The sequence below is a fragment of the Rissa tridactyla genome, chromosome 1 (assembly GCF_028500815.1).
Source record: "Rissa tridactyla isolate bRisTri1 chromosome 1, bRisTri1.patW.cur.20221130, whole genome shotgun sequence".
In the NCBI taxonomy this organism is placed as follows: domain Eukaryota; kingdom Metazoa; phylum Chordata; class Aves; order Charadriiformes; family Laridae; genus Rissa; species Rissa tridactyla.
In genome coordinates, this window is record NC_071466.1 from 87596670 (window position 1) to 87611276 (window position 14607).

At 40.4% G+C, this 14607-nt stretch overlaps 1 protein-coding gene across 7 annotated transcripts in view; it reads right to left on the minus strand.

Annotated features, from left to right (window-relative positions):
• MAP3K15 (mitogen-activated protein kinase kinase kinase 15) overlaps window positions 1-14607 on the minus strand; it is a 91011-nt gene that overhangs the window by 2963 nt on the left and 73441 nt on the right. For all 7 annotated transcript variants that reach the window (XM_054187433.1, XM_054187427.1, XM_054187466.1 and 4 more), the window contains 8 exons: window positions 14349-14479; window positions 13950-14055; window positions 10819-10976; window positions 6877-7060; window positions 4161-4338; window positions 3256-3430; window positions 1355-1540; window positions 924-1029 (listed from right to left, as the gene is read on the minus strand). In XM_054187433.1, coding sequence (XP_054043408.1) covers window positions 924-1029; window positions 1355-1540; window positions 3256-3430; window positions 4161-4338; window positions 6877-7060; window positions 10819-10976; window positions 13950-14055; window positions 14349-14479 — 1224 coding nt within the window. The remainder of the gene's footprint in view (window positions 1-923; window positions 1030-1354; window positions 1541-3255; window positions 3431-4160; window positions 4339-6876; window positions 7061-10818; window positions 10977-13949; window positions 14056-14348; window positions 14480-14607) is intronic.

The following is a 14607-nucleotide window of genomic DNA, read 5'->3' on the forward strand; positions in this document are numbered from 1 at the left end:
AGATAATTAATAAAATGTATTAACGATAAATCCTTGAAAGGTTGGCTTGTTTGTTGTTTTTTAAAAAAAAAAAAAAAAAAGTTGTTGTCCCCTAATGCCCTGGACCACAGAGTTTACAAAGCCTTCCTCTTTTCCAGGCAGGATTTCTAACGCCAGTTCTCTCAGGATTTGTTGCAGGTGGCCACCCTTCCCATCAAAGAGCAGCTGGCATTCTTCTCCTACAAACGAAGTCCTAAAAAATTTGGCCGATTTGGCTTGAAAGCCATAGCAACTTTGGACTGGAAGGGCTCGCCATCACTAAGTGCTCTCCGAAGGGGTGCTCAGTACTTCAAAGAGTTACAAAACTACTTGCAAATTTACAACTTAGACTTATTCCTAGACCGTTCTTCATAATTTATCCTCCCCCTCGGTGGTGGTGGTTTTTCCTACTATCCATCTGTAGGCCAAAATCATACTCCTCCTCGCATTAATACACTCCTTCTGTGCATCTGTTACACAGCTCAGTCATCATTTTTCAGAACACATAACCAGACCTGTGCAGCGTTACCCACCTTGGATGTCATTAAAATGTCGTACAGAGTCATTTTCTTTCTTACTAGAAAAGCTCCGGCTTGAATTGAATTTAATTTGCCTTTTTTTTTCATGGTTGGACCACACTGGTGGTGCAGAACCCCTGGTTATCTCCTCATTATGTGCTTTTGTACTGCGAGTACAGCATTAATCCTCCAGGATCAACACTTCTTGCTGTACAACATTGTGACCCTGTGCCTTTGATGTGGTGGCACAGGGGATGTAGTTAATGGCATGCTGACAGATTAAACATCTAAACTGTTCCATTTGCTGTAACTCTTTGATATGCCAACAGCCTTTTTTAAGAAAAAAAAAAAAAGAAAAAAAGATTATTTTCAGCTGCTTTGATTTACCTGGAATAAGAATAGTGACTGCTGCTTGGACTGCACGGCGAATTATGTTATCCATTGCAAACATCCAGTGGGGCCTTATCAAGTGATTTCTTAATACTTTGTTCACCTATAAGTGAATAAGCAAGTTAAAGTAGCAGCAAAAAACATCTGCTTAAACCTTAGGAAAGAGAACCTTGTTTTTCAACAGTCAGGTGAAGTTTTATAAAGTAACAACTGCATGAGTCACTAAAACCACCCCACCTTGGAAAGTCTACACAACAGATTTGACAGTTTTAGGCTACAGAGCTTTCAAACCATACCCAGACTGTGACGTTCAAGCCCTTCTACAGTACTAGGAGAAAGAGTGAGGAAGAATGGGGAAGCTGCTCACCCCTGAGGTGAGTTCTGTCCGGGAAGAATTCCTCCCCCACTGCACAGGGTGAGAAACTCACCGCATCCTGAAATCCAAACAGCACCAGATGAATCTGGTTGATGGATGTGCTGTCAAAGTCCAAATCCATTTTCAACTTGGATATGGTAGAAGCCATCACCCTCTGCTCAGGAGAGCGTATGAAGTCCCTTAAAATCCCAATAATTTGCTTGATGTGGGCCACTGAAAGTTGCAGTTCTTCGGAGCTCTGGAGAAAAAATAATGAATGTATATCAAGTAAATCCCAGAGTCATTAAACATCTAATTAGTAGCATTAGTATTTTGAGGGTTACAATTTATAGCTTTGCTCATGTATATTGCACACTGATGCACAGAAATCACACAGAACTTTTGTTTCTGTAAAGCCTTTATTTTCTACCTTTTTCTCACTAAATTTTTTTAAAATAGTAATTTCTATTTTCCAAAGAATAAATTAAGTCTACTGCTACTGTGGCTGTCACAAAGGGAAGAGGTTCCAGATAATATCTACACGTTTGTGCAATGTACTGCAGAGGGCAGCTCTCCTCCACAAAAAGAGCAGACTGAGTCAGTAAGAGACACAAATTTTTTAGATGCTATCCTTTCAACAAGCTGAATCTGGACTTATATCTAATTATGCTGACATTTGATATCCTTATGCAAAAAAATATGCTTATATACACATTCATCATAAGTCACAAAAAGATCTGAGATTACACAGCGAGAGGACTCAGGTGTTCATTCTATGATTTGCAGTCCATAACCCCGACAGTTAAAGCCATCCAGGTGCTTGTAAGAAGAACAACCTGTATAATTAAAAGCTAAAGGGAGAAGTATTACAGAAATTATGGAAAAGATGATTAAAGCAGTGCTGCAGAACAGTTGGAGACTGAGGTAGGACTTGCTGTTACTAAATAATCCTTCTTTATCCTGGAAAATATTCAGAACCCTGGTTATTTCTGACCAAGATCTCACATACGAATTTTAGTCCTCCATAAGGCTATGAACTATTTTGCAGTTTAAGCTCAGAGCAGAAATCTACCCCAATTGCTTCCCTGGCCTGAGTCTGTGGGCCTTTCTCTCGGGCCTGCAAAGCTCTACGGGAGCCCCCAGGTTCTGAGGTGAGTCCATCTGCCCCGTGAGGCAGTTTGCAGGGAAGGAGTCGGGGAAGAAGCAAAACCCTGCTCTGTGTGGGGTCCCCACCAGCGGTGCTACAAGTGTCTGTGCCAAGACCAACAGCTGGCCAGGGACGCCACAACAGGAGTCATCAGTACCCCCTTTATGCAAATGCCGTCCTGGTGAAAAACCACAGCTTTCATAGGAATGGATGATATCAGTGGCATATTAGAAGCAGACATCAAGTAGAAAAGGCTAAGCAATCGACTCTGTTACTGGTGCGTGGCATCACTTGGCTACGGGTTAAGTGAACACCTGATTTTTCTTGCTCCTCTTTACAGTCACTAAACCTTCTTCCCACTTGGCCCTTCCCTCTACAGAAATCTACCTTAGCTTTTTTTAAGATTCACGTACTGTGTTCTTGGCACCCAATTTACATATGCTTTGAATTAATAATTGTTAATCAGTTCTCTACCTTTAAATCAAATAATACCTATAACTACCTGGCATTCCAATTCCATGTCCTAAAAAGCCAAAACAAAACACAACATTGAAACCACCCAAACCACCATCCTTAGCCCCCCAACCCCACATCAAATGCCCCAAACCTCCCCCTCAGAAAAAAACATGAGAAGCAGGCAAAAGGTGGTGTTTGCCATCCATTCAGTCAACAGCAAACTGCTCACATAGTTACACGTCTCAGAGATTAAAGATATTCAGAGGGAATAATCCAAGCACCTTCGTTTATTAGTTTTCAGAAAAGGAATAATACTGCCTGGCTTGTCATTTTTCTTTTGACATGGACAAGGAGAGCTGAAGTGAAATTACCTGTGCAATACAGTCCTGCAAATTGGAAGCAACTTCATTCTGTTCTTCCTTAAGGATTTTATATAGGATTGCTCGGCGTTCACTGTCCTTCCGCAGCAGAAACAGACCGGAATCCTTATCCTCCACTGAAGGAGAGGCGCTCCTGTCCTCCAAGGCCGAGCCCTCATCAGGCACGCTGCATCAGCAACCAGGCCACAAGCACAAGAGAGACCTCAGCGTTAGCAACACGGCAGTACTGTCAGAAGCAAGTAGGGATACTTTGGAGGTTAAAAAGCGAGTTAAACTACAGCAGCAGATTGATCAGACTGTTAAACACTAAATCTGAGACAGAAGATGTCTCAGATCCTCAGCTGGTGTAAACCCCACTGAAGCCGAAAGTACAAGGCTGATTTCATCCTCCTAAGAAGCTGGCATTAACGTCACCCAGCACTGGTTCAGTTTTGGGAAGGAAAGATGAAAAACCTGGACTGACATAACTATTCATTTTTTTTCTGCCCCCATACTGTAACACATTCATGTCAAAGTATTGCTTTGTGCTCTCTCAGCAGCAGAAATGTTTTTCTGCTGACCCTTTCCCACATTTTTTCATGAGTGCATGGAAGGGTCAACTCTTCTGCTCACTCCTGAATCCATATCCACTCAGTCAATAAGATGACTGGCATTTAGTCACTGAAGGGGGAAAAGTATATAAATATGTGGAAACCTTAACGAGAAATTAATTAAATTCATTAATTAAATATAGACAATATTTAAATTAAGTGGTAACTTACCTATGCAACTCACTTGCTTTTTAACACACCTGCTTATCTAGTCATTATGTGAAAAAATTGCCCTCAGATAAAATATAATGTGAATTAAATCCACATAATCTCTCCTCGGTGTCAAGTGACAAGCAAATGCTTTACCTTAGTAAATGGGAAATGGGATGCTTTGTCTGAATCTCTGAAATGGATCTCTTTGGCCTTTCGAAAAACATGTCATGCTGTATATCAGAGTCTGGTGAAACAGAGCCATGCTCACTGCTGCTACTGCCAGCCTGTTCTCCATGGATCGGCAGAGGGAGGGATGTATTGCGATTGTAATCTAGGAACAGACATTGTAAAACATGTAACAGAACTAGGCAGGAAAGGGCAATGTGCTTACATCAGCCGTGATCATCTTCAGTGATATCAAGACCTCATTTTGCAAAATGGCTGAGGGAGAGGTAACCTTGTTGATAGAAAGCAGCAATACAACTCAAAATCATCATATGCATAAGCAATAAAAGGTGTGAAGAAGCTAATTGCTGAACCCAAAGACAGCAAAGCACCTACATACTCATATGAAATGCCATTTTGTTACTCTTTCTTGCACACACACATGCAGAGATATACACAAACTCCCCCTTGGTGCCAGTCTCACAAAGTGGTACAACTGGTATAACTGGATATACAGTTTAAAGAGCCTGAATCAAACCAGTAGGTTACCACCAGCTGCTCCACCAGCCGTATCTCTAAGCAGAGAGCACAGTGCTACCCGCCCTCCTCACTTCTGCCCGACTATATTAATGGACATATATTTGTTCCCCCTCCGATACCGCAGGCATCTGCCTTGCTTGTGTGTCCCCTTGCCCTCAGTAAGGACTCTCTCCCTTAGAACTAGCCTGAAGGAAATCTCTTGTCCCTTCCCAATTCATCTTGAAAGTAAGAAGAAATTAAAAATAAACACACCACAGATATTGAGACCTTGCTGTAATCCTGATTGCCAGCTTGCAGCTGTGTGATAGGAAAGGTAAGGAAAAAGTTCTGTCAACTCAGAGTGCATGCATCCATGGAACTAAAATATCACCAAAGTTATTGATGCTTGTCACTACAAATTATGCGGAGGTGGGGCAGGAAGAGAGCTAGAAGTTAAAAGTTGTTCAGAAGGCTCTGACATACTCCATGGTACATGACTGATGTTCAAATGGCCGAGGTTAAACAGTCAGAGAAATGAAACAATATATGTCACCTTGTGAGAACTGGTTCAAGGCGTCTCAGCAGTACAGAAAATTGAAAGTTGCTGTCCCAAGAGTAAGGGCTGAGATTTGCTCTGGGCCACCTTTATTATTGGAAAGAAAAAAGGGATAGAGACAGGATGGAAGGATGGAGGCAAAGCTGAGGAAATTGGCAGTGAGGAAAATGGCAGCGCCAGAATGAATTGCTGCAGCTGAGATTGTAGCAACTTCTGGGCCAGGACCTGCTTTACGTCCCAAAACTCCCCTTGGAAAAGGCTGCAGCAGCCAGCAGAGCTTTCCCCAACTCTGGCACAGCGAAGCGCACACTCGGCTGCGTCCATGTTGCCTTTCCCTCCCCTCACCTAATAGACAGTTTTCATAGCATTTGCCTGCTCTCCTTATGTCCATGGCCACCACTGAGCTTGCTTCTCACTGCAGCCCAATGCTTAACCCTGCATCACCAGATCCTCAGGCCATCTGAAGGAGCTCCATAACCTCATCAATCAGCAGGAGAGGAGAAGAAAGGAGGAAGGCAGGAGGAGGGAGGGGATGCAGAAGGCAGCTGCTCTTCCCCTGATATTTGACAAAGACCCTGTTGCTCCCAGGGCAGCTAACAAGGCAAACTCCACCCTTTCTAATGCCACGCAATTTTTCCAGGAAAACATCCTCAGGCAAGGGCTGAAAAGGTCACAGGAGAGCACCGTTGCAGTGGGGCAGAAGGCTACAGACTGCCACCACCCTGGCTGAGCAGTGTGAGCTGTTCCACTACCCCAGTGTAACTGCAGAGATTGCAGTTCTCAGTGCCCCTCAGATCAAGAGATGATGCCCATTTCCTTGCTGAAACCACTTCAGATATTGTAAATTCTTAGCTAGTTTTTCCATTTAGAATTCTGTTCTTTCCAACGTTCCCTGCTGAGGGGGAAAAAGCTCCAAAAGGGAAGCAATTCAATTTGCATTGGCAGTGTGTGCACGTGTGTGTGCAGACAGGGGAAAGAAGCAGCAAGACCAATGGCTGCTTGTTTTTAAATAGACAGTTCCTTGAAACACTCATTATTTATTTGGCAGGTCTATATCAAGATTTGTTATCTTACCACTAAGAAAGTGGCTGATATACTGGGGGAGGGGGGGGGAGAACACGCTGGGCAGATAAAACAAAACAGCTAGTTCAGCATTTATGTGCCAAATTTATAGGTTACATAGCAAGTTTGAAAATGCTGATCCTTGTAGACCCAAGCATCTAATAGACCCACTTTTTCAGGTGCCAAGCACCTACTCTGTAAAATTCAGATCTCTCAAGTGTATATAATCGTGAATCTGAAATGCAGCATTACTTTGGAAAGTCTTCACTGAATGTCATTTTTCTAATTTTAATTTACTATAAAAGAGGCATTTATTTTTGGGGAGAGCAAAAATGGGGCTGGGAGGTTTCAGCAAGCAAAACACAAAATAAGCAAGTGACCATATTTTGTGGGAATTGTTAAATTTAAATATGTCTAATTACAAATCACAGGCACTTTCAACAGTTGAGTTCCTGCTGCTTTCCTGGCACAAGGAACTCCTTAGTAAAAGAGACCGCCTAATGATTCCAATCTTTTATATAACACTTAATGATGATGTTGACTTGGATTTGGCTGATAATTCCTTACCTGAAGGCTTGAATGCAATTCTGCTTTTCTTGCCCTTGTTTACTTGTTTCAGGAAGGCATCTCTGAGCAAATCAGACGCTGTAACACGTTTACTGGGGTCGGGTTCAAAACAGAGCAAAATAAAGGCCCTTGTTTCAGCAGACAATGATTCTGGAATTTCAGGATGAATCTTAAACATCCCAACCTGCAAGTAAAACACAGATACAAATTATTTTTACTAAATAAACTAATTTTACTGAACAAACTGCAAGGAGACCATAGACTAAAGCTTTCTTAGTACAATCTCTCACACTCTCGCTGACTTTCATGGAAAAGGATCAATCCAGGTACGCACACAGAGCAGTGACGTGACAAGTCTCTGATCCTGTTTTACTACATTGTAAACGTGGTGTGAATGTCCATGTGGTTTTAGACAAATGTCAAGTTATGGATGTATCCAACCATCTAGTTTCAGGCAATCTGGGATCTGGACATTATGCACACCAAGCGCTTCAAATGCTGCTTCTTCTACCAGCATTGAGAACTGCAGTTCCTCCAGCTATTGCATACGCTTCCCATCACCCCTGCCCAGTACCGGGTCTCTCCGTTGCTGACTCCTCCAGCACATTCGTGCCCAGGAATAGGAATAACTTCCTCCTCTAGCACCGACTGCCTGGGGCTTGCACCTGTTCTGCTCCAGCCGCTGCCAAATTTCCTTGTACAAATGCTCACAGCGACCTTGCCAGACCTTCTCGCCACCCCCGGCAGCACTCAGGCCAGATGTCTTCCCTAGCCTTTCAGTGTTATTTAACTGAAAAAAATCACATGATGTCCAAAGGTTTAACAAGACCCCCCCACTCTTTCTTTAAGTAATGAAAAACGTGCTTCTACAGGTTGCTCCCTAGTGATTTTTCCAGCTCCTTCACCTGTCTCTTATTCTCTAATGCCAACCTGGCATAAATGTTTTGAAATGAGAGCTGTGTAACACATGTGCACTGTATGGCATGTATCTGGCAAGATTATGGCTTGTAGTGTCAGCATCGTTACATAAAACAGGCTCTGGAGAACAAGCAGAAAGATAGTGGCCACAAGGGAGATAGTACCCCAGCAGTTAAACAAGTGCCAGCTGCTTGCTAAAACGAAGAGTTGTTTAAATAATCTCATTATACAGCTGCATTAACACACTGCAGCACCATTAGGCACTCACAATAGTGCTTCAGCTTTAATGCAAGCTGAAGCAAAAAATGCTGAGCAGTCGTGCTTCTGTTCAAATGACAGTGCAGAATATAAAATGCTAGTAATGCATTAAGCCCTTCCAAACCATGACTCTAAGCACATTCAAAATTCAGTATTTCCTCCATGAAACATTTTTAATATATGCAATTTGCTAACCTTTGCAATTAAATTTACGTATTTAATAAATAAATTGAATAAATAAACTAGTGTTATGTCCTTTTGGCAGGATATGACATCTATACATTTACCTTGTCTGATGGAGCATCCTTATCTGATTTGCAAAATCCCAAGCATATTTTGGACAGTGCTTTATAAATGGGGTATACAGTTTCACTGCTTCAAAACCTCAGCCCAGCAAGATTTTTGCTTTGGAGCACAGAGAGAAGACAGCCACCTGCTTGCTGTGCTCTGACAGCTCCTCTTGACATGTCTGTCTCTGCAGTCAACTCACTCGTCCTTGTGCGCTCTGGAGACAGGCTCACACAGCGAGCTTCAGCTGGGGCAGTGTCACAAGCTGATATTATAACCTTACACACTAAACAGAACCCATGACAGTCCAACCAGGACAAGGAAATTTGAATGCATGTCTCTGGATCTTTATCTCAGTGGCTCAAGGAGAGTAAGTATTGTTACAAGCAGCCTGAAACTCTATGGCAACATTAGTTTATCTCCATTTAATGTCATTTGTTTGCACTCCTTACACCAGATACTGTGCTCACACACACTGTGCTCATAGATGAAACACCAGATTATGTACACTCAGCGAGGAATTCTTTCCAGTTCTGTTTACTCTAGTCCCCTTTTCTCTACTTTGTCCAGCTCTTTGGTCATTTGCAATCTCTATACTGACTGCATAGCCTGACTCAGACCTTCCCTCTCCTCACCTGCCCTATGCACGGCAGAGCATGCACGTGTGGAGGTGGAGACCTCAGAAGTCCAATATCCCAAGTTTTCCAACTTCTGTTCTTTCTGCTTCATTCCTGGCTTCAAACCTAGCTTCCAGCTTGCTTCCTTTCATTACACAGCAAAAAGAAATAAAGTTTGCAATTTATGGCACCCAGCAAGAAGCAGTTTCAAGCAAGTCCCACCAGAGCCAAGAAACAGAAAACAAAAACAAAGGCTTGACTGTAGAACATTAACACAGTCTGCAATAACAATGCTAAAAACTCTGCTACATCCTTGAAGAAAGAAGGGCAAGAAATGCATTTTACAAAATGCCAATTCTGAGACTCCAGAACACGGCTCTGTGGCCTGGAAGTGCTCATGGACAGGACATAGGGCACAATCCTGCCAGAGCTCACCTCGTGAGCCTGTGCAGAGCTCATCAAGCACCCAGAACTGAACTAGCGCTTCCTGACAGTTCAATAAACTGTGCTGAAAAATAAGACATGTAACTCACTGAACAGTTCAACTACATGCCAGATCCATAAGATGAAAAGGTATCTGCCGACAGAACTGTATCTGACATTTACAACGATGTCTCTTTCCATGGCTCCCTCGGGAAAACTTTAGTGAACCAAACCATGTTCACCCAGGCAGGTTCTTTTGATGTAGTGTCACACGTTGACAGCACCAAGGTGACATATTATACTGTTGAAATAACTACATCAAAATACATAACCATCCCTTTCTTTGCCTTTTAGCTGTGGTGCATGGGACAACTCACATGCCTAGTACGGAGCATGGTGTTAGGTACCATGCCAAATTGCAGCCCAGCTTACTGTACCTCTTGATAAAGATCTGATTTTGCTACCGTAGTTCCAGTAATAATTATACTAATGCTTACACAGAGTTCTTCAACAACATGCACAAAAGAATTAACAATATTGATAATTTAAAGCAGGTTGATGAGTTACGGATGTGATATTTTCCCCATTATAAAAATGAAGACTCTGAAGCACAGGTGAAAACTTAAGCACTTTACTAACCGTCTACTGCAAGCCAGTGGAAGAACCAAAAATTTTCCGCCTGCATATTTGAAACATTATCACATCATAGCTTTTACACTACTGTTAGTTTTAGAGTTAGAACAAGTAACTTTTTCGAAATACACTTACTATCAAAACTATCCCAAGCATTCTCTTTTTAAGTGTTAATTTGTGCATTTGAAAACAGATACACTAAGAGAAACAAAGTACTAGAGGCAACAGTTTACTGAGGAGGTAGCTTTGATCCAAAGTGTTTTACACTTTCAGTACATACCAGAAATCCTGGAAAATTAGCCCCCCACCCCTTCCACCATAGCTTCCCACTATGTTGCAGGGACTGGGCCTTTGAAAGACAAGGCAAACAGATCCCCCTGGGAGGGAGGCTCGTAAAAACAGATCCCTCTGGGAGGGAGGCTCATAAAAAAAAAGACTTAAAGGAGCGGAAATAACTTGCTTGACTGGAGAGACTGGTTGCTGAGAAGGAAATCATAAACCAAGAGCAGGAGATGACAGAAGGAAGAGGGTAGGGAATATTAGTTTTCATAAGTCTTCACTCATTTTTCAGGTTGCTGCTCTGAGTCATGACCTATTTCCAGCACAAAAATAAATTATTACCCCCTAGAGCAATACAGCTTAGAGCAGAGAAGGATCATTCAGTGAGAATGAAGAACACAGGTCAGTCTGTGGCTTTGTGCAAAATAACCCATATAACAAAAGGTTACTACCAATTAAATTAATATTAAAAATTAAGTTAGTATTTGAAAATTCATAAACTCTATAGCAAAAAAGCTGTACTAACTTTAAACATTGCTGCTTGAGGCTCCCCTAGTTCATGAAATGGAGGTTTGCCTGTTGCCATTTCAATAATCGTACAACCTAGTGACCAGATATCAGCTGGTGCACCATATCCTCGTGGTCCTTTATCAATGATTTCTGGAGCCATGTACTGCAAGGTCCCTGGTCAGGACAAAAAGAATAGTCAAGTGTTATAGTATTCATTCTTATTAAAGAGAATTAACAAACCACTAAGCAATCCCAAAATTGTCGAATACAACCTGTATAGCCAAAATATTTGATTTCACATATCAGCACTGAAAACCAGACAGAAATTTATGTTTTAACATCTTTTCTATAAATTATCTTCCCCCCCAATACAAGGCTTCAAACTGCTGAAAGAATATTCACCACATAATCCAAATGCTTCCTCAGAATGTAAAATTATATCAAACAATTTTTGCAGATACTAAATTGTAAAAATTATGTGTGTAACAGGTAATGAAAACCTGTGAGTGACAGACAGTCTTCATGAGCATAATTTTTCATCAATTGAAACTTCTAAAGCTATACATGTTGTCAAAATAAGATCCTATCTAAGTCTATATTTGGGTCTTAACAGATGAATTTGAAGGTCTCTAAAGTTCGCCTGTAGACAATCTGACTGTAACACTAGTTATAATACTGATAAACAAGAAGAATAGTAAAAATGAAATAAAAGACGGTCAATTTGGAATCACTGATATTCAATCATATACTAACACAGCTAACAAGAGGTCTTTACAGGAAGACAGTCCACACCAACCACAGAAACCTATCGTGTTCCAAACACTACAGTACTTTCTCCACATGATTTCCTACCAGCTTTGTTATGACATCTTTAAATTAATTTTCTTCTTAAGAATACAATAAAATTACACTGTGGTAAAGCTGTGAACTATTAAGTAAAGGATATCTGGTGAAGATAACGTGGATTGGATATTACTATGTTCATAAAATGTGACTACTGTAGAACAAAAGTTCCAGCCACAGCTTTGCCATCAGGCTGTGTGTCTTGAATGGAGGGATATAATGTTAAAACCACTAGAAGCCTGATTCTTCAATCATGTGATTGTATTACCTAATGTCTAAAATACACAGAGTTTAGGTACTGAGTTAAGGAACAAAACAAATTGTAAGAGAACTGTTAAGACCCTCTGGACTACAGCTACCTGTTTACTGTTTTAAATCCAGAATAAGAACTTAAGTAAAGTATTTATTCTTATGGTAAATTACATCTCTGGGGCACAAACAAGGCTGCAAACATGCAAGAGAACAAAGAAGAAGGGCACAAGGAAAGATTTACCTCCTTTTATTACAGTATGGTGACTTTTCTTCAGATACCATTTCTCCATATATCGTGTCTAATAACAACCATTTGCTAAAAAGCCACTAAGGAGTATGTAAAACACAGGCAAAGACGGAATGATTTTCCTCTAATGTCTGCTCCAACCATAATAGCAATTAGCCATAATAGTAGCTTCCTGGGCCAAAATTATATTTTGTACTATGACTTTTAATAGCCATAAAAGGGTCTTCCTCCATGACTTCAACTTTTACCTTACGGAACCCCTTTTTACACTTAAAAGTTTTCAGAATATCCTGTAGAAATAAGCAGCACAGTATAGCTACACAACATATCACATTTCCCACGGAGTGTAACTGCGTTGAACCAGTCTAACAAAAGTTGCAAGGACAAACATTACAGGCAAAACAGAAAATATTCTTTTCTGGATGTGACAAGAGACCTGTAAGTATTTGAGAATTATCCATCCAGTTGCATAAACAAGATGATTAATGAGAAAATTATTTCTTGAATGATTTGTTTGGAAAAAATGGTGAAACTCCTTAAAGGAATGCTTCAGAAGTCAGCATTTAACCAGTTCTGTTCAGACATACTGTCCTTTATGTATTTATCTGTTGTAGCATCTATAAACTGAAGAGAATGTTTCTTCTAGCTCTTCACTCTTAACAAAACATTCAAATGCTGCATTTAAAGAACTCCTAACTTAACTTAACTTGATTCTAACTAAAATCTTTACCGCTTTGTGGGAAATAGATTTGTTTCAAATGCCTGTGACCTGATGAGATGTTGATCTCGTGAGATATTGATGCAGACATCATATGCTGTGTTCAGATCATAAAGTAACATAGGCCAAGTTTCCACTCATAAGCTCTGCTAATAATGAGTTAAAAAAGCTTGGAAAGTTAAGTTATTTCAGAACCTTAATAATTTTATTCTCATGGCTTCCTTTGTAAGGAAGCTGGAAGAACTGCACCAGAACCACCAGACAGGTAATGGGAAGCCTTGATTATCACTTAAATGGAGGTTGTTGTCTTTTTTCCCACACAACTGATGTCTGGGTCTGGGTACCATTTACTTAAATTGCAGGCCAGTATGAGGCTTGTGATTTGCGGTACCAGACTATGCATATAGCCATATAACAAGTGAAAACATCGTGTTACCTATATCTCCACTGATACAAAGAAATGAGTAATTATGTGACCATCTATACATTTTTCAATGTGGAGTTTCAGCTGTTACTCAGCAAATTTTGTTTTCCCTGAATATTGCAAGTTTTTACTACCTTGTTGTATATGAAAGCTTTTTGGTAACCACACCAGCCTAATATTTTCATGTAAACTGCTCTTTTACTGCTAACACCAAGTTATCCAGTTGGTTTGGTTTTATAATTGATGCCTCAAAACTGAAAGTATATATAAGTTTGTGTTTGGTTTTCTGCACTTCTAGACATACTTCAAGAAAGTGTGCATTCATGGGTTACTAATATTAAATGAAAAAGTTGCTGTATTCAAATGTTTCCAGATGTAATTGCAACAAATTAATTGCTACCTAATGAAAAATACTTAGAAGAGAAACTATTACCCCATAACACTTAAGAAGTTTTTTTAAAAAAAGTAAAATGGAAGAAAAATACATTAAAATTAAAAAAAGAAAGATAGCAAGCCTGCGTTCATGGTGATCGCACTCCTATTCACTCTTGCCTGAAAACAGACCCCTAACTGTGTTTTCATTGCAAATCCAAAGAGCCTCTTGGCTATAACTCTAAATCTATCATCAAAACCCTTACAAAAGCTGCTAAAGTATAGTCTTACCTGTAAATGTTTCGGTGCATGGATTGATTCCTGCTAGCCGTTTGGAAGTACCAAAATCAGATATCTTTACCACGCCACTATAGGTGTTCACCAAAACATTATCCCCCTGTGGTTTGAGTGAGAGAGAGGCGGGGGGGGGAGTGGGGAGGGGAAACAGATGAGTACAGATTCCAAATCCCAATCTCAATACTCCTTCAAGTTTGCAGTTATCTTTGTAATATACCTTTCTACAAAGGAATTTTCCAGGAGCACCAGGGAGAAGGGGTTGTTTTATTCTTTCCTTTTGTTTTAAGCTTCCATGAAATCCTATTAAAAATTCTACTTCAGGTTAGAGTAAAACTAACTGAAGTAAATAAGATAAAAAACAAATCATACAAGACACAATAAAGGAAAATTTACCTTTATATCTCTGTGTACAATCTGGTTCTCATGGAGATACTTAAGACCTTCCAGAATCTGTTTGGTATAAAATTTAATTGTAGGTTCTTTCATTGGGCCCCACTTAGATCTTAGGAGAGCTGAGAGGCTGCCTACAAGAGTTAAGAAGAAAGGGTATCATGACAGCAAAATCCCCAAATTAACATGAAACGCTGAAATCTGGATTAAGCCTTTGTTCAATATCCTAATACAAGAGAAATGCAGTACTTATAATGAAACC